This window comes from Cyprinus carpio, chromosome B11 (assembly GCF_018340385.1).
Source record: "Cyprinus carpio isolate SPL01 chromosome B11, ASM1834038v1, whole genome shotgun sequence".
NCBI classification, from domain to species: domain Eukaryota; kingdom Metazoa; phylum Chordata; class Actinopteri; order Cypriniformes; family Cyprinidae; genus Cyprinus; species Cyprinus carpio.
In genome coordinates this window covers 2,407,054-2,431,167 of record NC_056607.1, presented here as the reverse complement: position 1 = coordinate 2,431,167, position 24,114 = coordinate 2,407,054, and the positions used below count along the sequence as shown (strand labels likewise).

General features: G+C 43.4%; 2 protein-coding genes across 2 annotated transcripts; both read left to right on the top strand.

The window, feature by feature from the left end:
- Positions 1 to 10,529: 10,529 nt before the first annotated feature.
- LOC122138794 lies at positions 10,530 to 12,239 on the top strand. The gene is made up of 3 exons (XM_042733416.1): positions 10,530 to 11,150; positions 11,542 to 11,717; positions 12,060 to 12,239. Exons 1-3 carry the CDS (start codon positions 10,649 to 10,651, stop codon positions 12,237 to 12,239), a joined length of 858 nt encoding a protein of 285 aa, XP_042589350.1. The 5' UTR covers positions 10,530 to 10,648.
- A 3,987-nt stretch (positions 12,240 to 16,226) lies between these two features.
- LOC109113579 (MYG1 exonuclease-like) lies at positions 16,227 to 22,803 on the top strand. The gene is made up of 7 exons (XM_042733550.1): positions 16,227 to 16,413; positions 16,764 to 16,876; positions 19,569 to 19,728; positions 19,794 to 19,943; positions 21,550 to 21,672; positions 22,229 to 22,410; positions 22,578 to 22,803. Exons 1-7 carry the CDS (start codon positions 16,273 to 16,275, stop codon positions 22,759 to 22,761), a joined length of 1,053 nt encoding a protein of 350 aa, XP_042589484.1. The 5' UTR covers positions 16,227 to 16,272; the 3' UTR covers positions 22,762 to 22,803.
- The last annotated feature ends 1,311 nt before the right edge of the window (positions 22,804 to 24,114 follow it).

Genomic DNA, 24,114 nt, shown 5'->3' with positions numbered 1-24,114 from the left:
GCCGGAGTCAACTGCTGTTCTATCTGCCCGGAGCGTGTAGTGTCCGGCTAGCTCAATCGCATAACTGGGTACATCGCTGTGTAGCCATGTTTCTGTGAAAACCATGACATTGCAATCCAAAAGTCTCTTACTGTGGGTGTTGCGAAATCATAACTCGTCCATTTTGTTTACCAGTGACCGCACATTATCGAGGAAAATGCTGGGTAAAGAAAGCCAGAGCGGTGTTAGCTTTAGCTTAGCTCTTAGACCTCTGTGCTTCCCCACCTTCGTTTACAATCTGGACGCCACCTGCGAGCACTTCCGCCTGTCCGGGTAAAGTGCTTAGCCTCGGGTGTTCTGGAGATCTCAGAGATGAGTCGAGGATTGGTGATAAAACTGTTGGAAAAGTGCACACCAATATCCAAAAGCTCCTATCAGGTGTAAGATGTTAAGGCAAAGCTGTTCAGTATGAACAGACCCAAGATGAGCAGGAAAAATACAGCAAGATTGCAAAAACTGAAGAGACGCTGAGCCCCGCGATGTGTACGCACCGCCATCTTGGTCACTAACAGAGCATTATAGGGCCCGTTTAAGTATATTTGTTTCTACGAGTCTGAATGATTTTCTTAATCAATTACATTTACAAGGAAATAAGTATATAAATAATCAGCTTTCCTTGTGAAGAGATCATCAGTCTTTTGATGATTTCATTATAACTTTTGCTGAACTTGACTCAGTTTTGAACAACATACTGAAATGTCAGACATTTGCCTCCATTTGAGAATGGATAACTAATTAAACAGCTCACTTCCTTTATGCATTAAAGTCACTTTAAGGAGAAAAGTCCCAGATAGCACACATACTCTAGAAAACATCTGCTGTGCACAAACATCTGATAAATGTCTTTAAGTAAGTCAGTTTTACACACATTCCAAATCATAAACATTTTTAAGGCCTTTTTCCAAATGTCTTTTTAACATCTGACAGGAGAAATCCCAGAAACATTGCAGATGAGCACACACTTGTAAAGGCATGCCTCAAATAGACATCTCTGAGACTTGTGTGCTATCAGGGCTGCTTCTTCCTATATTGTTTCAATTAAAAAGTAAAAAAAAAAAAAAAAAAAAAAAAAAAAACGCTTCCGCCTGGATACATTTAGTTTTAACTGAGAAGGATTCTGACAAAACACCCGTAGTGTAATGTTTCTTTGTATTACCTGAAGCAGTAAATATGTATTGATCAAAGTTAATAATCAGGAATTGATGAAGCTGAAATAGATCTTGTAGTTAATATATCTATGTTAGGTGATGTAGGGTATTTCAGATTTAATCAACTGTAAACTCACTCCATGTGGATTTAACTGTGTGTGCTGAGAGATTGGTTGCATATTTTTATTGCAGTTTTTCAATGAATAAAACATTAAGAGAAAGTTTGAAACAACTAACAGTTTTATTTATTATTGTGTGCTAAATTAATGTTTTAATAAAGATGCAATTACTCTGTCAGCAAATCTTGGAATTTGCACAGCTCAGCATTAAAATGTCTACTGAATGCCCTAGTAAACCTGTACAGTGTATTATTAAAATCAACAGAAATTATTCATAGGACACATGAGATGGGTATAAACGGAGGTCGGAGCCAGCTCCAAATGGGTGGGTCAGCTCCAAATGGGTGGGACTTCAGCTCCAAGTGGGCTGTACAAACCTCCAGAGTGTTTTGATTGGTTTATTTAATGTCATGGCGTTAATGCACGCTGCGAATCGCCAAAAAAAAAGAAAAAAAAAAGAAAACAACTTTGCTAGGCTTTTCAGCGCCAAGAAAGATGAGTTTGCAGAGGTAAGTTTGTTAAACAGTTTTTAGACTTGTACAACATATTACAAGTTGTGAAAAAGTACAGTATCTTGGCGGTTGATGTTTTAGTCTTGATGTAGTTAAATCGTGATTTCAAGCTCATTGCATTCAAGTTTAAAATGGGAGGGCATTCATGTGCAATTTTTAGAGTTACTATCTACTCTACTATCTACTATTTTTAGAGTTACTATCCACTATTTACTCCGGTTACTATCGTAACCTCGGTTCCCTGAGAGGCGGGAATGAGACATTACATCAGCTAAGACGTATATGGGAACTCCTCCCTTCTCCACTTTCGCTGAAATCTTATGGGCTAACGCTAGCTGGGGACAGCTGGCCAATTGCATGCAAATACTGACAGGTCACCGGGCAGTATAAAATGCATAGGCGCGAAAATTACATCATGGCATTCACGACTGAATGCTAGCACAGCTGATCAAACAGCAACCACGGTGGCTAACGTAATGTCTCGTTCCCGCCTCTCAGGGAACCGAGGTTATGATAGTAACCGGAGGCGTTCCCTATCAAGGCGGTAACTCAACATCACGTCAGCTAAGACGTATATGGGAACCGTATTTAATCCAGCCGTGAGAGCAGTGAAGATAAGCCCTGAACGGGGTCAATCACACCCACACATAAGCAAGACAGTTCCAGCCAATAGCCGTGTCGCTAAGAGTACTCGCATCTGATAGGCGGAACTAGACCAATGAAACGTCTGCTCTGACCCTAACAAAATTTGCATATCTTCATGCAATGAACACGAAGGCTGCACTTAATTGGGCAGACACAACACAATGAGCACTCAAGCATGAGAGTTAAACACAGAGTCAACAGCGTTTGCGGTGACAACTGCATAATCTTATAAACCATAACACAGAGTTAGCAGCTATGGTAACTACTGTATAGCTGCTTATAACAGTTCACAACACATGAATGAAACTTAACTCACCGAAAGTACATGTGATGCTACAGAGGGTACATCCAACTTGTAAAACCTGGCAAATGTGTTCTGGGAAGACCAGCCAGCAGCAAGACATAAATCCTGGATAGACATACCTCTAGCCCAGGCCCATGAGGAAGCAATTGCCCTCACAGAATGAGCTTTGATGTTGAGGGGACAATCTTTCCCCTGGCATTCTTAAGCCAACGTAATAGTGTCCACAATCCAGTGAGAAAGTCTCTGTTTTGAAACAGCACGTCCCTTATTACATCCACCAAAGCACACGAACAGCTGGTCCGACTGATGAAAGGCGGCCGAGCGAACCACATACATCCGCAAAGCCCTAACAGGGCAGACAGCGCTCTGAGCATCAGTGTCACGCGAGGCTGGCGGCTCAGCAGATAAGGCGGGCAGGGAAACAACCTGTCAGAGCATCTCCCGGCAGCGGGGAGTGAGATAGCGAGAAGAACCCCTGACAGTGTGTGTTCTCGCTTGTGGCAAACAAATCCACTTCTGCCCTCCCGAATCGATCCCAAATCATTTGAACTGATCCTGGGTGAAGCCTCCACTCTCCTTGAGGAATCCCGTTCCTCGAAAGCATGTTCGCTCCAAGGTTCAGGATACCGGGGATGTGCACTGCTCTTATGGAAAGAAAGTGTCAGTCCGCCCACAACAGGAGACTCGCTGCCTGTTTGAATAGAGCTCTGGAATGCACGCCGCCCTGGCGATTTATGTACGAGACCACAGACGTGTTGTTGGTTCGAATCAGTACATGTTGCCACTCCAGTTTCGACCGAAATGCTTGTAGGGCTAAGGACACCGCATCCAATTCCAAACGGTTTATGTGCCACCTTCTCTGTGACTCCGACCACAGGCCTGAGGCAGGTACACCCAGGCATACTGCTCCCCAGCCTGCAGTTGACGCGTCCGTTGAGACCACGGTGTGCTGCGTCACTATACCCAAAGGAATTCCTGGGCTGAGCATATCCGGGCTGCTCCATGGTCTCAGAGTGCTGACTCAACTGTGAGTGACCGTAATGCGCTTGTGGCCTGAATACCACGCCCTCGGCGGAACTCGGGTCTTCAGCCAAAACTGTAGCGGCCGCATATGCAGCAGACCCAGATGGCACACTGAAGAAGCTGCCACCATCAGTCCCAGAAGCCTCTGAAATTCCCTCAGTGAAACCGACCTGCCCGGTCTGAAACGACGCAGAGTCGATGAAATTGCCTCTATGCGCTTTTGAGAGAGATGAGCTCGCATCGCCATCGAGTCCAAACATATATGTTATAGTCCAGCTCGGTAAAAACACGCTCTTCTGCATATTCACACGCAGTCCCAGCATATCCAAATGGCGAAGCAGTGTTTCCACGTGACTGATTAGCACATTTCTTGAGTGGGCTAAAATCAGCCAATCGTCGACATAATTCAAGATGCGCATTCCGCTCGATCTGAGGGGAGAAAGTGCTGCGTCCGCACACTTTGAAAATGTGCGGGGGGCGACGGCGAGGCCGAATGGTAGCACTGAATAGTGATAAGCCGTGCCTTCTAAAGCAAACCTCAGGAAGCGCCTGTGGCGCATCGCTATTTGAATATGGAAGTATGCGTCTTTTAGATCCACTGAGGCAAACCAGTCCCCAGGCCATATCTGTGCCAAGATCTGTTTCAGTGTTGTCATTCTGAACGCACGCTTGTGAAGTGCTCGGTTGATGGGTCTCAGGTCCAGAATCAGACGGAGTCCACCATCCTTCTTTGGCACCACAAAGTAGCGGCTGTAGAAGCCGCTTTCCTGCTCTCTTGGAGGGACGCGCTCTATCGCTCCTTTCTCGAGCAGACTGAGAACTTGCTGTCTCAGAACAGGAAGGTTTTTGGGCAAAGTCAGTGACGGGACCACGCCATTGAAGCGGGGAGGTCTGCGTTTGAACTGAAGAGAATATCCGTGCTGAATTATTCCCAGTATCCACGGTGAAACGCCCGGGATAGCCCTCCACGCATCCAGGAAGTGACACAGTGGACACGTTAGCTCTACGGCCACTGTAGCCACTGATGGTGTGTTTTGACCGGAGCCCTGTCCCTGTGTGGCTAGAATCACTGGCAGGAGGGCAGCTCGCGGTGGGCATTGTGTGGTGTTGGCACTCTCGCTCCCTTGAGAGGCAATTATAATCATGGGTTGTGGCTCTGCGCTGCTCTGAGACAGGGCGAGTGACACAGTGTTGGGTGCAAGAAGAAGAAAAAGCTCTTTTTGTGGACGGATACATGTTTTTATTGTGTAATTCACACAAACAGCATTTAAACCCACATAGCAATTATCGCCCGTAGGAACATGGGGAACATGATGCTCTTGAACATGGCGCTTGGGGGCGGGGTGCGGGCTCCTCCTCTGACCCAGACGTTTCCTTCCAGGCCCTGACCACTGCTTGTTTCGGCCTAAATGAGCGTCCGGTTCGGGGCGGGGCGCCACGGCGGGCTGTCTAGCCGGTCCCTGAGCCTGGCGAGGTACAGAAGAAGAGCGGGACCTCGCAGACGATGACTGGAGTGAGCGACGGGGCATCAGGTGGCTCATCGCCTTGGCGCTTCTGCGTCTCAGAGAAACGCTCCGTGACCGACTCCACAGCGTCACCAAAGAGGCCGGAGGGAGTGACTGGAGTGTTTAAAAGCGTCTTGCAGTCAGCGTCCTTCAGGTCAGCTAGGGTAAGCCACAGGTGCCTGTTAAGGACGACCATGAACCCCAAGGAATGGCCGATGGCTTGAGCAGAGCGCTTTGTAGCCATCAGCGCGAGATCAGTTGCAGTGCGCAGATCCCTGATGACGTCAGTGCCGACTGCGCCGCCGTCGAGGGATTGAAGCAGTTTCGCCTGGAACACCTGGAGTATAGCCATAGCGTGAAGAGCAGAAACTGCCTCCCCTGCAGCAGCATAGGCTTTGTCCGCCTGGTGGGCCGTGAATCTGCACAGCTTGGAAGGCAGGCTGCGGTCCGAACCCAATGCAGAGGAAGACGGGCACAGGTGCGTGGCAACAGTCTCCTCGATGGGGGGCATGCACACATACCCGTGGGCTTCCGCCCCGTCCACGTGTGCAAACATGGCCTGCGTGGCAGAATGGGTGTGCACCGATTGGGGTGCAGCCCACGACTTCACCACGTGCTCGTGCACATCCGGGAAGAACGGGGTTCTTCTCCTCGATGCGGCCTGGTGGCGGCTCGACTGGAGAAACCACGAGTCCAGCTTACTTTTCACAGGCTCGTCAGGTGCGCTCCAAGTGGGCGCACGTGTCGTCCATGAGTGCCGCCTCAGCGTGGGCGAGGCCCAGGCAGGTGACACAGAACTGGTGAAGGTCGGGCGGGTCAATGGGACCCGCACAAATCTGGCATGTAGCAGCCATCGGATGCGGAGAGGAAAAACAGGGGTGAGTAGTCCTCTAATGCAACTTCCACGATGACTTAGATAAGACTTCTAGTGTGAAGAAAGAGATTCTGACGTAATTTTCGCGCCCATGCATTTTATACTCCCCGGTAACCTGTAAGTTTTTGCATGCTTTGCGTCAACTGGCCAGCTGTCCCCAGCTGGCGTTAGCCCATAAGATTTCAGCGAAAGTGGAGAAGGGAGGAGTTCCCATATACGTCTTAGCTGACGTAATGTTGACTTACCGCCTTGATAGGGAACTCGTATTTACGATTATTCCGAGAGCACGCGAAGGCAGCATTAGCAGCACAGACAAATTACTTACTCTTTTTTTGCTAAATATTTCTGCAATACATTTCTAGGATCTACGCTCAGATTATGGACACTGAAGACCATAAGCAGGTATTGTGACTAATGTTACATAAAATATGTATGTATTATCCGTTAAAGGATTTTTAGGCTGCATTAATTAGGTAAACCGGAACCGGGAACACTTCCCATAACACCCGATGTACTTGCTACATCATTAGAAGAATGGCATCTACGCTCATATTAGTCTGTTTCTCTCTTATTCCGAGGTCACCGTAGCCACCAGATCCAGTCTGTATCCAAGTCAGAGGGTCACTGCAGTCACCCGGATCCAGTATGTATCCAGCCCAGATGGTGGATCAGCACCTAGAAAGGACCTCTACAGCCCTGAAAGACAGCAGAGACCAGGACTAGAGCCCCAGAGACAGATCCCCTGTAAAGACCTTGTCTCAGATGACCACCGGGACAAGACCACAGGAAACAGATGATTCTTCTGCACAATTTGACTTTGCTGCAGCCTGGAATTGAACTGCTGGTTTCGTCTGGTCAGAGGAGAACTGGCCACCTGACTGAGCCTGGTTTCTCCCAAGGTTTTTTTCTCCATTCTGTCACTGATGGAGTTTTGGTTCCTTGATTTGATGCTCAAGAAACATTTATCAAAACAGTTGCTGCTTCATATTTACACATTTTATATTTTCACATTTTGGTGGTAGATAAACTCTAGCTATAGTCTAGTTATAGTCTAGCTATAGTCTAGACTATAGTCTAGCTATAGTCTAGTTGTGACATTTAAAAGGAACACATCATTAAAAAATAAAGTATCATTTATTTGGCCTCATGCCATCTCTTTGGGCTTAAAAGTTCTAGTCACAATTCACTTGCATGGCATGGACCTACAGAGCTGAGAAATTGTTCTTGAAACTTTTGTAACTGTTTTAACATGAGAAATAAAGTCATATACATCTAGGATGGCATGAGGGAAGTAAATGAAGAGACCATTTTAATTTTTGGGTCAGCTATTACTTTAATGGCAGAAGTACAAATATACTTAATGTGCTTCTTGTGTATCTACCAGGTTATGCTGGGAAGGGCAGACGAGACGAGCTATGTGGATCTATTTAGAAGCCTTCCATCCAGGATTTTGCTGTGTTTTAATGCATGCAAGCCAAAAATATTAATTATTGGTTAAAATATCCATAGAGAACACATTGTACCATTCATCAGTATGGACTACAAAAATGTTTATCTTGTAAATGATTTAATTATTGCGAGACAATTATTAATTATTGTCGATAGTGGTAATAGGCCTCATCTCCAACAACAATGAGGTTGCCTACTTTGATGAGGTAGAGAGTCTGACATCATGGTGCCAAACAAACTGTCTCTTTCTGAATGTCACCAAAACCAAGGAACTGGTTGTGGACTTCAGGAGGAGGCAGCAGCAGATCTACCCCAATCATGATTAACGGGACCCCAGTGGAGAGAGTGAGCAGCTTCAAATAAATTCAAATGCCCTGCAAAGAGTTGCTGAGTGCGTCTCCAGAACATCTCTCCCATCTTTGCAAGACATCCACACCAGGAGATGTAAATCTAGGGCTGTTGAGATCCTCAAAGACCCCACCCACCCTGGAAACTCACTGTTTAATCTGCTACAGTCAGGCAGACACTTCTGCAGTCTGATGGCAAAAAGAGAGAGGCTCAGAAGAAGTTTCTTCCCTCGTGCTATCAGACTACTAAACAATGGACATTAAACACACAGCACTTTAGAGACTCTGGTTGTGTAGGGTTACCCAATAACTCTTTTTTAACACAACCTAACTATGCAACTCATCCTCACTGCACATTGTTTACATCTTTGCACATCATCTGTGTAGTAGTTTAATATATTGTGTATATTTCATTATTTGTATTTAATTATCTTCTTATTTTTTTCTTATTATAATTTTTCAGTATATTTCATTATTTGTATTTAATTATCTTCTTATTTTTTTCTTATTATAATTTTTCAGTATATTTCATTATTTGTATTTAATGTGACAAAGCTGACCTAATTGTCACTGCTGGGCAACACTGGCACACACACACGCACGCACACACACACACACTTACACTTAAGCAGAAATACTTACCTTTGTAATAACTCACGCTCGTTTCCCTCCTGCTGTTCCGCCGTCGGCAGCGTGGGTGCACACGCGGTCCCGATGGCACATACGCGTTGGACATTATTTCATCTTCCCCTCCACATCAGTCAATATTCATAACCCCGGACATTTTACACACTCACACTGCGCGTTGTTTGATGTTGTCTTGTCTCGTCAGTGTTTGCTATATTGAACTGGGCGTGCGATGGTCGGTGTTCCGGTGTGAGACGCTGCCAAACAGAGGCTGCATCCGAAAACTTAGGCAGGTGACTTGCTGCCTCGCTGCCATATCAGGCAATGACTTTGCAGGCAGCGTTTTTGCACGAAGGCACCTCACGAAAATGATTTTGGACAGGCTTCTGAGGCATTGTAACGGTTAAATTATCTACAGCTAAATAAAGAGAGCTTTGGGGATAACTACGTGGATATTTCATTACTGCAATATCAATTTCTCGCTAGAAATTACATCAAAAGTGGAAAACTTTGATCAAAAACAAACATTTACACACAAACTGACCACTGAGCGCAACTTTCAGACGCCATTTTTATTTTTTGGTTTAACTGTCAAAGAATGCAACGCACAGGATTGTGGGATATCAAAGGCAACAAAGGATACATCTATGCTGCCTTCAAAAATCAGGACAGGAACTGAAGCTAACATTGAATTTGGACATGCTTTGATGCCTTCCTACCTTGGAATGCGTCCTTAGAAGGCAGCATTTTTCAGTTTTCGGATGCAGCCACAGCGATCGAGCGGCGATCAGTTATGACGTCACTGGCTGCGCCGCGCTGCCGCAGCGCACCGGAAACCAGCCAAACCATTATTTTATATTAGTAGGGGGTACCTTGTTTTTGTGTATATAAATTAAATGGTTAAATGTATTATTTTTGTGTTTAAGGTTTTATTTGTTGATTATGTGTTTGAGTTTGTGTTTAGTATTAATTATTTGTGTAAAAGAAGTAGAAATGCCTGAAGTAGTGGGTTTTTACCGTCTGTTATTTCCCATTTGAGAAGTCCCATGTGAAGAGGGTGGAGTCTGGCCTATATAAGGGCAGGCCAGATTAAAACTCATTACTTGTTTACCAAGTCGGAGCGAGAGTGCAACTGTGGTGCCTCAAGCGATCTTTCCAGCTCCTGTATATTGTAGATACTTATCGGTATATTGACTTTTTTTTTTCATTTGGATTATTCCCTCTTTATTTTTCTGTTTGTTGTTTCTTTGGTACTTTGTGCACCTGTATATATTTTTTTTCACTATTGGACTGTATTTATTTTTTGGCACTGTAAATAAATTTCACTTGCACATAAGTGCTATTGCGGGCTGAGCCATCATTTAACATCTTTTACGGACATTCACAACGTCTCCTAGCGAGTGGTGGTTCTCGCTTTATCACATATGGTGGCAGCGGTGGGATGGCAACCCGCAAGACAGCGCCAAAAGGTAAAAAACCCAGGACGGGTTTGTGGTTCCAGGGGAAGGTGGTGGCTGAAAAGGATGTGGCCTGGGATTCAATGGAATCTACGGAGGATGAAGAGGCAGCTACAAGGCTTCCTGAAGCATCATCAAAGGCCGGTTCACCACAGACCAAGCCCTTCACAGCCGGTGAAATGTCTGGTGAAGGAATGGTGTCTCTGATGCGCAAATTCCTGGACGCACAAGAGGAGAGGGAAGAGAGATATCTGCGAGAGCTCCGTGGTCTACGAGAATCCATCGTACAGTCAGCACGGCCTGCAGAGACATCGTATGACATGGATGGTCTGCGGATGGACCTACCAACTCCGGCAGCACAGAGAGGGCCTACACGAGACAGGCAAACACATGTCCTAGACTCCACAAATGTCCCAGCACCAAGTCAGCCAATGCAGCGGTCTGAACCAAAGATGCCAGCCTTCCAGCAGGGGTAATACATCAAAAAATATCTTCGGCGGTTCGAGCGGTTGGCCAGGACCTGGGGGTGGCCTGAGCAGGAGTGGAGCTTTCGACTTGTCCCGTTGCTGACAGGGCAGGCACTGGAGGCATACTTAGCGATGGATGAGGAGAAGGCGGCGGTGTATGCTGATCTAAGGGAGGCACTGCTGGAGAAATTTAACATCTCACCAGAAACTTACCGCCAGCGCTTCCGAGTGTCCTCTGTTCCAGCGGGAGAGTCACCAACAGAAACTTACCATCGCTTGAGGAATCTGTATCAACGATGGATACGACCTGAGGAGCATACTAAAGAGGATATTGGTGAGGCTGTTATCCTGGAGCAGCCTTATGATACTCGCACATGGGTACGGGAGCATGAGCCGATGACAGGCCTGGCGGCAGCAAAGCTGGCTCAACAGTACATGAATGCTCACAGGGGAGGCCTGCGCACTCAACCACCAAGAGGTACTGTACGTTCTGTTTCTGATCGCTCTGGGGCTGAAGCTGAGAAAAGTCATGCTGATCATACAGACCATGCACAAGGAAAAAAATCATCTGTGGGCAAGGGACTAATTTGTTTTATTGCCAACAGCCCGGACACAAAGCATCAGTGTGTCCTATGCGAAAAGCAAAATTGACTGGATTTTGTTATGTTCCCAGAGAGGAAGACAATGTTAGAGACTCTGTAGAGGAGAGTCAAAATATGTGTAAGGTGACAGTTAATGGACATTCTTTGCAAGCTCTTTTGGACACTGGTAGCACTCTTTCTCTGTTAAAACCATGTTTTGTGCCAAATGTAAATTATGTAAACACTACCGCTGTTCAATGTGTACATGGGGATGTAAAGCAGTACCCTAGAGCTGAAGTTGTTGTTGAGGTGTATGATCAATTGTACTTGTTAAATGTTGCCATAATTGATAACTTACCAGCTGACATGATTTTGGGTCAAGACTTACCAGTACTAAATGATCTGTTACAAACCACCAAAAACTCTGAAACTACATTGTTGAAGTGTCATGTCCTGTTGTCACCTGGGCACAAGCCAAGGCAGGTCTGCAGCCACTGCCGGACTTGGACACTAGTCTGTTGCAGGGCGGCACTAAGGGCCCTAGGAAGTCACGCCGACAGCGGCGTCTAGAGAAGTACATGGGCACCCCAGTCTCTAAGACCTCTGTGGATGGTCTTCATGTTAGTGGCTGGAGGATTCCGGAGGACATTGCGAAATTACAAAGGGAGGATGAGTCTTTAAAATCACTCTTTGAGAAGGCAGGGTGTGAAAATGCAGCTAATCTGTGCAATGAAAAATATGTTGTGTTGAATGGAGTGTTGTATTTGCAGACAAATGATGTGACACGTTTAGTTGTTCCAACATGTTGCCGCCATATTGTCTTACATTTAGCACACACTGTTCCCTGGGCTGGCCACCTAGGACAGCAGAAAACATATGCACGCATTAGTTCACGGTTCCACTGGCCTACACTATACACAGATGTTCAGACATATTGCAATACATGTGCTATCTGTCAAAAGACCAGTGTTGTTTCCCAGCGGGGCAAAGCACCCCTGCATCCTCTCCCTGTGATCTCTTCTCCTTTCAGACGCATTGCCATGGACATCGTAGGCCCACTTGAAAGAAGTAGTGCAGGACATCTGTACATCCTGGTGGTTAGCGACTACGCTACAAGATATCCAGAAGCGTTTCCACTCTGATCCATCACAACGCCGAAAATTATCCATGCCCTCGTCCAAATGTTCTCCAGAGTAGGCATTCCAGAGGAGATCCTGACAGACCAGGGAACTAACTTCACCTCACGGTTAATGGGGCAACTATACCAGCTGCTGGGTATCAACGCCATCAAGACGACCCCATACTACCCGCAGACAGATGGTCTGGTGGAGCGTTTTAATCAAACCCTTAAGAACATGTTACGTAAGTTTGTTGCTGACACAGGACGGGATTGGGACAAGTGGCTGCCTTTTGTGCTTTTTGCCTACAGAGAAGTACCTCAAGCCTCAACTGGGTTCTCACCATTCGAACTGCTCTATGGATGGCAAGTGCAGGGACCATTGGACCTACTGAGAAGAGGGTGGGAAGACCCTGCCTCCAGAACTGAGGAGAAAGGCATAGTGCAATATGTTCTAGAGATGAGAGATCGACTTGAGCGGCATAGGGAACTGGCCAAAGAGAACCTGCAAGAGGCACAAAAATCTCAAAAACGATGGTATGACCAGCATGCAAGACTTCGACAGTTACAGCCGGGGCAGAAAGTTCACCTATTGCCAACATCATCGAATAAGCTGTTGGCCAAGTGGCAAGGGCCATACACTGTGGTCCGCAAGATGGGGCCAGTGACCTATGAGATCCACCACCCTGACAAAGGGAAAGCTAAACAAACTTACCACATAAACCTGTTGAAGGAGTGGAGAGAGTCGACCGGTAAGGCAACAGAGACGTCACTTCTAGTACGGAAGGTGGAGGATGTGGAGGATGAAGGTTCAGAGGCAGGAGCTCAGAGACAGGCGTCAGTGGTGAGCTTGGATCACCTAGATGACGTGAAAAAGGAAGAGCTACAGCAGCTGGTGAACCAATTTCCTGCTTTGTTCCGCCAGAGACCTGGGCGGACTGAAATGTGTCAACACACCATATACCTGACCGACCCAGCACCCTCAAGACAGCGGCCTTACCGTGTTCCTGAAAGGTTGGTGGAACCTCTAAAGGAAGAGATCAAGATGATGAAGGAACTAGGAGTAATAGAGCCCTCGGTGAGTGAATGGAGTAGTCCCATGGTCATCGTACCAAAGAAGGATGGGACACTGCGTGTCTGCATCGACTTTCGTAGACTGAATGCGCAATCAAAGTTTGATGCCTACCCAATGCCACGAGTGGATGATTTATTGGAGAAAATTGGACAGGCTCAGTTTATCACCACCTTGGATCTGTGCAAGGGCTACTGGCAGGTGCCCCTCGATCCAGCCTCCAGACTATACACAGCGTTCCGGACCCCATTGGGGTTATACCAGTTTACGGTCCTTCCGTTTGGCCTGCATGGGGCACCTGCCACGTTCCAGAGGTTAATGGATTGAGTCCTCCAGGGCTGTGAGGAATGGTCTGCTGCTTATTTGGACGATGTGGTGATCCACAGTAACTCCTAGCCTGAGCATCTTCAGCATGTGCGACAAACCTTGGAGAAGATACAGGCAGCTGGGTTGACACTGAATGTAAATAAATGTGAGTGGGCGCGTCAAGAAGCTGGATACCTTGGATACCACCTAGGCAATGGCCAGCTGTGACCACAGGTGGACAAGGTGGAGGCAATTCGGCGGAGCCCAAGACCCAGAACAAAGAAGGAGGTGAGGTCTTTCCTAGGGTTAGTGGGCTGGTACAGAAGATTTGTGCCAAACTTTGCCTCAATTGCAGTACCCTTGACGGACTTACTGAGTAAGTCAGTAAGCAATCCAGTTCCTTGGACTGAGGATTGTGAGACAGCATTCAACACTCTGAAAGAAAAGATGTGTTCCAGCCCAGTCCTACAGAGTCCCGATTTCTCACAACGGTCCCTTGTACAAGTGGATGCTTCAGCGACAGGAATTGGTGCAGTGTTGGCACAAGGAAGTTCAGGAGAAGAAAAACCAGTTGTTTACCATAGCCGCAAGCTGTTGCCCAGGGAAACCCGATACTCTACCATAGAAAAGGAATGTCTTGCCATCAAGTGGGCCCTTGACAGCTTACGGTACTACCTCCTTGGGCGAGAATTCGATCTTGAAACTGACCACAGAGCATTGACCTGGATCCAATCGATGAAATGGTACTTGTCCCTGCAACCATACAACTTCAAGATACGACATCGACCTGGCAAACAGAATGTGGTCGCCGACTACCTGTCCCGGTTCCCAGTCAGTGCGTGGCTTGGAGAGGGGGGAGGTAATGTGACAAAGCTGACCTAATTGTCACTGCTGGGCAACACTGACACACACACACACACACACACACACACACACACACACTTACACTTACACTTAAGCAGAAATACTTACCTTTGTAATAACTCATGCTTGTTTCCCTCCTGCTGTTCCGCCGCACACGCGGTCCCGATGGCACATACGCGTTGGACATTATTTCATCTTCCCCTCCACATCCGTCAATATTCATAACCCAGGACATTTTACACACTCACACTGCGCGTTGTTTGATGTTGTCTTGTCTCGTCAGTGTTTGTTATATTGAATTGGGCGTGCGATGGTCGGTGTTCCGGTGTGAGACGCTGCCAAACAGAGCGATCGAGCGGCGATCAGTTATGATGTCACTGGCTGCGCCGCGCTGCCGCAGCGCACCGGAAACCAGCCAAACCATTATTTTATATTAGTAGGGGGTACCTTGTTTTTGTGTATATAAATTAAATGGTTAAATGTATTATTTTTGTGTTTAAGGTTTTATTTGTTGATTATGTGTTTGAGTTTGTGTTTAGTATTAATTATTTGTGTAAAAGAATTAGAAATGCCTGAAGTAGTGGGTTTTTACCGTCTGTTATTACCCATTTGAGAAGTCCCATGTGAAGGGGGTGGAGTCTGGCCTATATAAGGGCAGGCCAGATTAAAAATCATCACTTGTTTACCAAGTCGGAGCGAGAGTGCAACTGTGGTGCCTCAAGCGATCTTTCCAGCTCCTGTATATTGTAGATACTTATCGGTAAATTGACTTTTTTTTTCAGTTGGATTAATCCCTCTTTATTTTTCTGTTTGTTGTTTCTTTGGTACTTTGTGCACCTGTATATATTTTTTTTCACTATTGGACTGTATTTATTTTTTTGGCACTGTAAATAAATTTCACTTGCACATAAGTGCTATTGCGGGCTGAGCCATCATTTAACATCTTTTACGGACATTCACAACGTCTCCTAGCGAGTGGTGGTTCTCGCTTTATCACATTTAATTATATTTGTTTTTTTTTTTTCTTATTTTTTTTTATTTTTTTTTCTTTTTTTTTTTTTGATTTTTTATTATTTTTTTTTTAATTTTTTATTATTTTTTTGCAGAGTTTAATTTGAGTGTTTTTTGTATGCCATATAACTTGTACATGACAAATAAAATCTTGAATCTCGAATGGTGTGGAGTGTTACCTTTTATTGAGTTGGAGATAAAAAGGAGATGGAGAAAGGAGTGTCTTAAATTGGACTGTGGTACCATTAATATTTTCCACTTAAGTCTTGGAATGTTTTTTTTTTATTTTTATTTTTTTATTAAATGTTTATTTGTACAATTTACTTTCATGTGTGGCTTTTTGTAATGTTGCTTCACCTAGAGCCAGGTGGTTGTAACAATCTAAACAATATAATTCCCCCTCAGATTTCAAACTTGCATTAAAAACAAACATTAAAGACAAACAACATACAGTAAACATTTTATTGCTCTAAATTACACATTCATTTTCTTGAAACTGATATAATTATAAAATTAATATCATGCAATATACTTGAGTGTTTGCAGTTGTCACAAAATTATATTACAACCTCTTGGTAATAAATAAAATTTAAACTACAATGAAAAACACTAAATCTGTTTTTCGTTAGTATCGCTACTTCATGCCATCCTCATTCACGGGCACCCCCATAGATATACATAATAGGCCTACTTGGGACACATTAGAGAGTGAGCTCGCTTCACACTCCTGACCGACAGGTGGCGCTGACGCTGCTTCGCCAGCCGCTAAACACCCTTCAGGAGGAAGAAGGAGAAGAAGAAGTTCATGAACGCGCCGGTCAGTCAAGTGTTTCTGAATAACGCTCTTCTGAGGAAGATGAAGATGAAGATCGGGACTCATAACGGCACTTTTCACTGCGATGAAGTTTTGGCGTGTTTCCTCCTGCGACAGCTGCCGGAATACAAGGTGCTCTTCATCACTCATTCACAGTCTGTTACTTCACTTAAGCATCAGATAAAGATCTTCATCACACAGTGAACCAACATAAAAACAGTCTCATGTTCACACTCAGTGTACAGTATGCTGTACTGTATTCTTCACGAACAGACCTCCTGTACAGAGCTGAGGGCTTAGGTGTAGTTTACTGTAGGAGCTGCGATAGATGAGTTACTTTACTACAGGAGAATGATCATCTGTGTGCTGTTCTTCATCTGTGTGCTGTTCTTCATCATCTGTGTGCTGTTCTTCATCTGTGTGCTCTTCGTCATCATCTGTGTGCTCTTCTTCATCATCTGTGTGCTCTTCTTCTTCATCAGGACGCAGAGATCCTCCGCAGCAGAGACGCGTCGCTCCTGAAGCAGTGTGATGTTGTGGTGGATGTTGGAGGAGAATATGATCCCAGTCAGCAGCGCTATGACCATCATCAGAGGTACATCATCATCATCATCATCATCATCATAATCGTCCTTCACTAGAACTGTACACTGTACACTTCTTCATCTGCCCAAAACTCTAACCTTATTTATCAAACCTGACCAATTACAGAAGCTGTGAATGAGTTTTTCAGGTTAAATGGGCATTTACCCACTTTTTATGTGCCCCTCTATGCTATATGTGTCCCTGCAGCACAGAAGCAGTCATCAGTAGCACAGGTATATTTGTAGCAATAGACAACAATACATTGTATGAGTCACAATTATACATTTCTCTTTTATGACAAAAATCATTAGGATATTAAGTAAAGATCATGTTCCATGAAGATATTTTGTTAATTTTTCCAGCATAAATATATCAAAGCTTAATTTTTGATTAGTAATATGCATTGCTAAGAACTTCATTTGAACAACTTTAAAGGAAAAATTCTCATTATTTTGATTTTTTTTTTTTGCACCCTCAGATTCCAGATTTTCAAATAGTTGTATCTCAGACAAATATTGGCCAAAAAATTTACCCTTATAACTGGTGCTCCAGGGTCATATATATATATATATATATATATATATATATATATATATATATATATATATATATATATATATATATATATATATATATATATCTGATCTCATTACCTCACATTAATTTACAGTTTTTTACGATCACTAGGAACATTTCTCATTACTTAAGTCACTTTCACAACTCTTCACACAGCGAGCACAGCACCAGTCTCTTTGGCTAAACTGTGCATCATTTATTATTGCTTTGGTCAGACAGCGAGCACACCATCAGTCTCTGTGGATTATTACATGAATTCTTTTATCACTTCGACACAAACACCACCAAAACCTCATGTTCTATTCAAACCAATCTGCACATGTTTACATACTGTTTTCAAAACTGTTAAACTTGAGTAGTACTGCACAGTACAAAAATGAATAAGACAGAAATTTGTAACACTTCTACAGAAATATCATATAGAAGAATATTCTGGATGTAAAAAAGCAGTTGCTTGTAGCTGAAGATCTTCTCTAGTGTTAGTCTTTCACTTTCATTACCATCTGTACAAAAGAGGAGAACCCAGGAATAATGCTGTCCTGTAATGTAAACATGAAGCATGTGACACTATAAACCGCAGAGAGTGTCATTCTTGTTTTGAATTTTACAAAAGAAAAGACTGTATAATGCTCCCTGTTGTTAGTGTTTTTAGGTCATTGTGTTATGAGTGATAAAGTGTGTTGTTTGGTGAAAACCTTTGCTAGAGTTCTGGAAGAATGGGCTGATTTGAGGCAATAATGAATGTTTCAGTGCATTTTGAATGTGAAATGAACTGCTGTGTCAAAATGAAAGATGGTTAGGAGAACTGAGTGAAGAGGTTTGAAAAAGTGATTGTAGTATTGAGAAATGTGTCCTAGTGATTGTAAAAAACTGTAACTGTAAATATAAATAGATCAGCAGACTCCTTCCTGAACTGATATGTAGTTGGAAGCAGGTTATGGTTTTGTTCTTTACAATGAGCAATGAGCATATTGAGATCAGGGCGTCTCATTACTGAATCATTTATCTTTATAAATCTGTCCACTGAAAGCACTGGTGAATCCCTCCTCGATCTGTTCCTGATGGTTATTGAAGATCAGTTAGGCTTCAGGAGACAGTATTTTACAACATAACCACTAACAAGTGCATGCATTATTTTGGTCCAATCATAAGCTACCCACCGTTTTCTCTCAGCATACAACACTTTGAATTATGGCAGTGACTTCCTTTAACTCTTTCCTCACCATCGACGAGTTTTTGCGGCTTTTCTTGTTTTCACTGTAATACACTCGGGGAGCTATTGCACATCATCTGAACGAGTGCAAAACCTCCCGAACAAAAACACACGTGAATAGGACGGAGAAACGAGCGAATCTCTCATGTAAACAGATGCATATTAAAAATAATGCGATCATCAGCAATATACAGCATATGAATTGAAACTGCATAATGTTATGGAGATGATCAAATGTTGATCCAGGAAGTGGCATATGTCTGTGCAAGCTTTGGAGGTGCTGATGGAAGTGATTTACTGGATTTACTGGAAATTTAATTTTCTCACCTTTTTGCTCAAAACTATACTTTTTTATGAAACCTACCTATATTCAAGTGTTGATAAAAATTTTTTTTTTTTTTTTGAAGTAGAGGCTGTGAACTTTATTTTGGTGTATTGCATGTTCATATATTTATAGAGCAAAATATACTGGAGCCCATCAAATTTTAGTGAAAATCATCAAAATCGCTGGCGGTGGCTGGCAACTTTAAAAAAAAATGCTGGCAGGGACAGAGTTAAAATATATAAACAATCAGCAACTGACTGTGAACTTGTTTAAACCATCAAAGCTTAAAAGAAAATTTTAAAAAGTGTAAGTATTAATAAATTACCGTCAGCTGACCATGAATGACCCCAAATGCGGAGACGAGTCTTTCAGCAGAAATATTACAGATGTGTGAAATATTACTGTAGTAATATATTGTATGTGAGTCAAATCAAAAACAAAACATAAGAATATGCATGAATCGCAAATATTCTTTCAGCTGGAACACTGATGCATAGTTCAGAACGAGAGACTCTGACTGCACAGTGTGTGTGTGTGTGTGTGTGTGTGTGTGTGTGTGTGTGTGTGTGTGTGTGTGTCGCTCCACAGGTCTTTTGTGGAGAGCTTCCACAGCTTGTGTCCAGAGAAGCGCTGGGTGACGAAGCTGAGCTCGGCGGGTCTGATCTACCTTCACTTCGGCAGACGTGTTCTGGAGCAGCTGACGCAGCTGAAGCAGGACGAGCCGCAGCTGGAGGTCCTGTATGACCAGGTCAGTTCCGTCTAAACGCTTCGAGCAGCACACAGAGCGTGTTCACAGACTCCTCTCTGCTCCAGATGTACCAGAACTTCGTGGAGGAGGTGGATGCGGTGGATAACGGGATCAGTCAGTGTGACGGAGAGGTGCGTTACTCCATCAGCACCACCCTCAGCGCTCGCGTCGCCCACCTCAACCCTCGCTGGAACAGCACTGACCAGGACTCAGAGGTTAACACACCGCTGCACACTTATCTGAAGGGCCCTATGATTTCCGTGATGAGGAAAACGCGACGGAATCACGGAATCCAGTCATAAAAACAAAATCCACAGTTTAACATGGAATATCACGGAATTTGTCAAATTTTGAATGAATTAATCAAAAGTAGGTCATTACACTTAAATCAAATCGTGATATGGACTCATATCTGTAACTATTAAGCCGCAAAAGTCTATTTAAATATGAATCCTGCATGTTCTGTGTGTCTGTTAATGAATGACGCAGACGCCCGGTTTCATTTGCTACACACACACACGCACACACACACACACACACACACACACACACACACACACACACTGAAGAGTGCATGACTCTCACGGTGATTTCAGCGTCTGCCGCATTTGACCGTTTGATTTGAGTAAAACTAGCATCATATCAAGCACACAGAACTGTAAAGGTATTCACGGCAACCCGTCAAAATAAAAGTCCGGTTTGATTTGAAGACTATTGTTCAGTAGAATGTACACAGCCTACTACGACTACTAAAATAGGCTATGAAACAAACATTATTTTTTGAGGAGTAATCACACAACATTTCTTCATGTTCATGTTCGTGTTTTAATTTTAATAGTAAATCCCCTATATTTGTCAAAAAATAAAGTTTGCTTAATTTCAATAATTAAAAGTAAATTAATGTTTTATTCCTTCATTTGATAACCAGAAAAATTTAAATACACAACACAGAATTTCTGAGGGGAAAAAAATATACAAGGTTACTTTAATAAGAAAAAAAAAAGAAAAGAAAAAAAAAGACTAAATTAAGTTGTTTTATGCAGTCAAATAATTAGACACGCTAAAACACAAAATCTGGTAACAATAAAAAATATGGTGAGAAAAAATAAAACATTTCATAGGGCCCTAAATGTAATTTTTGTTAAACTTTTATTAAATTGATGTGAAAATGTATACATTTCATGGTTTTAATTAATAAGACATGCTTTTTTGATTATTAAACTTTAATTTAACTATTAAAAAGGAGTCGAGAAAAATTAAGAAGAAGAAAACAGAATCCAGAAAAATTAAAATGCAAAAAAAACGAATTTGGAAAAAAATAAAATGGAATTTAGGAAAAACTCAAATGGATTTCCTAGGGCCCTATATCTGACACCTGCAGACTCCAGCAGTGAGGAGGAGATAATAATAAAACCAATAATGCTCTTTAAATTCTTCTAAAAGATTTCTGAAAACAACGGTTTTTGGTTATAGAATAAAACTGCAGTGTTGATTTGAAACCACTGTTGATGTATGGTACCATCAAATAAGTTTTGACAAAAACAAATGCTGATTTAATGACTGATTTAAATCCGATCGCTCAAACCACATCAGGAGATGAAACTGGACAAGTGTAACTGCAAATTGTACTCCTCCCACAATGTTAAAATAATAAACTTGTGATAGCGTGGTTTTTTCCTGCTGATATATATCTATACGGGGTGTGCTGTCAGATGAGAGTTCCATTCAGTACACAAAGACTGCATATGTTCAGGTGAATATCATACACTTTTGTAGTCATATAAAGAATATTGCTTGAATCTTCAAACTTCTACATCACAGGAGGGCTTCCATAAAGCGCTGGCTCTTGTAGGAGCAGAATTCAAGGACCGCTTAGATTACTTCATGAAGGCCTGGCTCCCGGCGAGAGAGATCGTGCTGCAAGCTGTTCAGAACAGATATCAGGTGATTAATATCTCATTACAGTCCAGAGGCTCTAACACGATTCACTGATGGGTCTGTGTACTGAAGCGGAGATGATTTTAGCTGCACAGGTGTGTGTGAGAGAGTCTTAGCTTCCGTCTGCACTCTGCATTTAAAACAAGCTCTGAGCCAGGAGTTCCCAAACTTTTCCAAATATAATCTATTTCAGGACCGTCCAAAATATTTGAGATCAAAAAACAATTGTCATAATCTTAATTAAAAGATTAATATGGCAGAAATTAAGTATTTAAGAAAAATTATTTAATTTTATAGTACAACTGTAAAATTTCACTAGGGCTGGGCGATATGGGCAAAAATTCATATCTTGGTATTTTTTGGCTGAAATTCCATCAGGAACATGATTTCACACAGAGCAGCGGTTACTACACAGAGCTGTTGTTTACTGACACGCTACGTTACGTTCATTATCAGCATTGATTTGCGCAGCTTGTCAGTTCTGTATCAGTGAGTCCGTGCAGCATGGCTCTGCTGTGGTGGTGCTGGTTGGTGTCTGGTGTGTAATAGCAGTCCTGTGCAGGTGGATCCCAGCGGGGAGATCGTGCTGCTGGCTCAGGGAGGCTGTCCCTGGAAAGAGCATCTGTTTGTGCTGGAGAAGGAGCTGAAGGTGGACGTGTCCATCAAGTTTGTGCTGTACTCGGATCAGAGTGGACACTGGAGAGTGCAGTGTGTCCCGGCCGGACTCAACACCTTCCAGAACAGGTGCGACTTCTCCCCTCACCTCGAAACACTTTCATACTGACGGCATGAGCACACGCTTCTGCTGCTGAGTATATCAGACGTGAAAGATGCTTCACTGTGTTCACCGTGTGTGATGATGATCACCGCTGAAGGGAGACGAGATTGATTTGAGCTGGTCTTATCTCTAGACTGAGTCTTCTGGAGGAATGGCGTGGGGTCCGGGACGAGGCGCTGTCGGAGCTGAGCGGGATTCCCGGCTGTATCTTCGTCCACGCCAGCGGCTTCATCGGGGGTAACCGGACACAGGAGGGAGCGCTGGAGATGGCCAAGAGAACGCTGCAGACCGCACCCAGACCTTTACCCAGCGCCTGACCTGTCTTTCACATCACTCAAATAAATACAACAGCTCTCGTGCTTGTGTTCATGCTTCTGTTTGTGTTCACTATGGAAAAAACTGAATTGTACAGAGATTATTTGTGGAAGATTGAATTTCACACTGGAAGAACCGCACAAGACATCTCCAGTGATCTTTTTATACAGATAAAGAAAACGCTGACCTTTCTTGGCATAAAAATGAACAGTTTGGTTATGAATGTAAACGGACAGTTAATGACAGAGCTTAGTCAGGGTAGAGCCATATTTAATTTTGCATAGGAATGAAATTAAGCTGTGATAGAAATACAGTGCATTCAGTGGGTTGTACTGTTGTTGAACAAATGTCTGCCTCACAGCCTTATGTTCATACTCCGTGAGACATTGAACTTGTTTAAGGTCTACTGGTCATCTTTACTCCTCGATGCACTTATAGTGAAGCCCTTAAAGAATGGTTTATGAATAACTAAATGGTAATCTTGAACTTAACAACGTGTGCTTTTTCTGGTTCTTTTAAGTGTCAGACACATATTTGATGGCAGTGAGTCCCAGTGTGTCTGACTGTACCTCCGTTTAGTGTTTGGATGATGGTAAAAGTTTTGCTTTTGCTCCTTTCCTTGAATACTTTGTAGCAAATTAGCTCAAAAGGCAAATCTATAAAAATAATTAATTATAGTTTTTTTTTTATATCAGCTGCCAGAACTCTAGCAGAATTAATGTTACAATCACCTAATCTGTTCGTCCAGTGAACATTCAGTGTCATCTCATTTCAACTCTAAGAAATGGTATTTTCGTGGCACAGAAAATAACTTTGTTCCAGGGTTGAGCTCCATCTCTGATCAAACTCCCCTGCCTGTGGTTTTCTAATGATCCTGAAGACATTGATTAGCCTGCTCAGGTGTGTTTGATTAGGGTTGAAGCTGAACTCTGCAGGAAAGTGCATCTCATGGGCCAGAGGTGAGGATCCCTGCATTAGAGCATGTATCAAGATTAGTTCATTGAAGGGACTTTGTTTGCAAGTAGTGACCACAGAAACCCAACTCATGTAATTGTGAGCAAAAGTTTGATCAACTAAAGCACTTAACATAACTAGTCTAAACAAACATATACACACGTGTGACAGAAACTAAGCTGTGGCCTGGGGTTAGTTCAGAGACATCCCAGACTATGAGAATGAATGTTGGTGTGGATTTTAGCGCATGCACTCTAAGATCAAATCTGTGCACGTGCACCTTTTCTGAAGAGGCTTCTGATGTAGTGTAGGTCTGAACCGTGTGGCTTTGAAATGGTTTTCTCTTTCTCCTTCCACTGATGTTTTTGAGGGCAGTAGAAAGTAATATCTTTTATTAATGG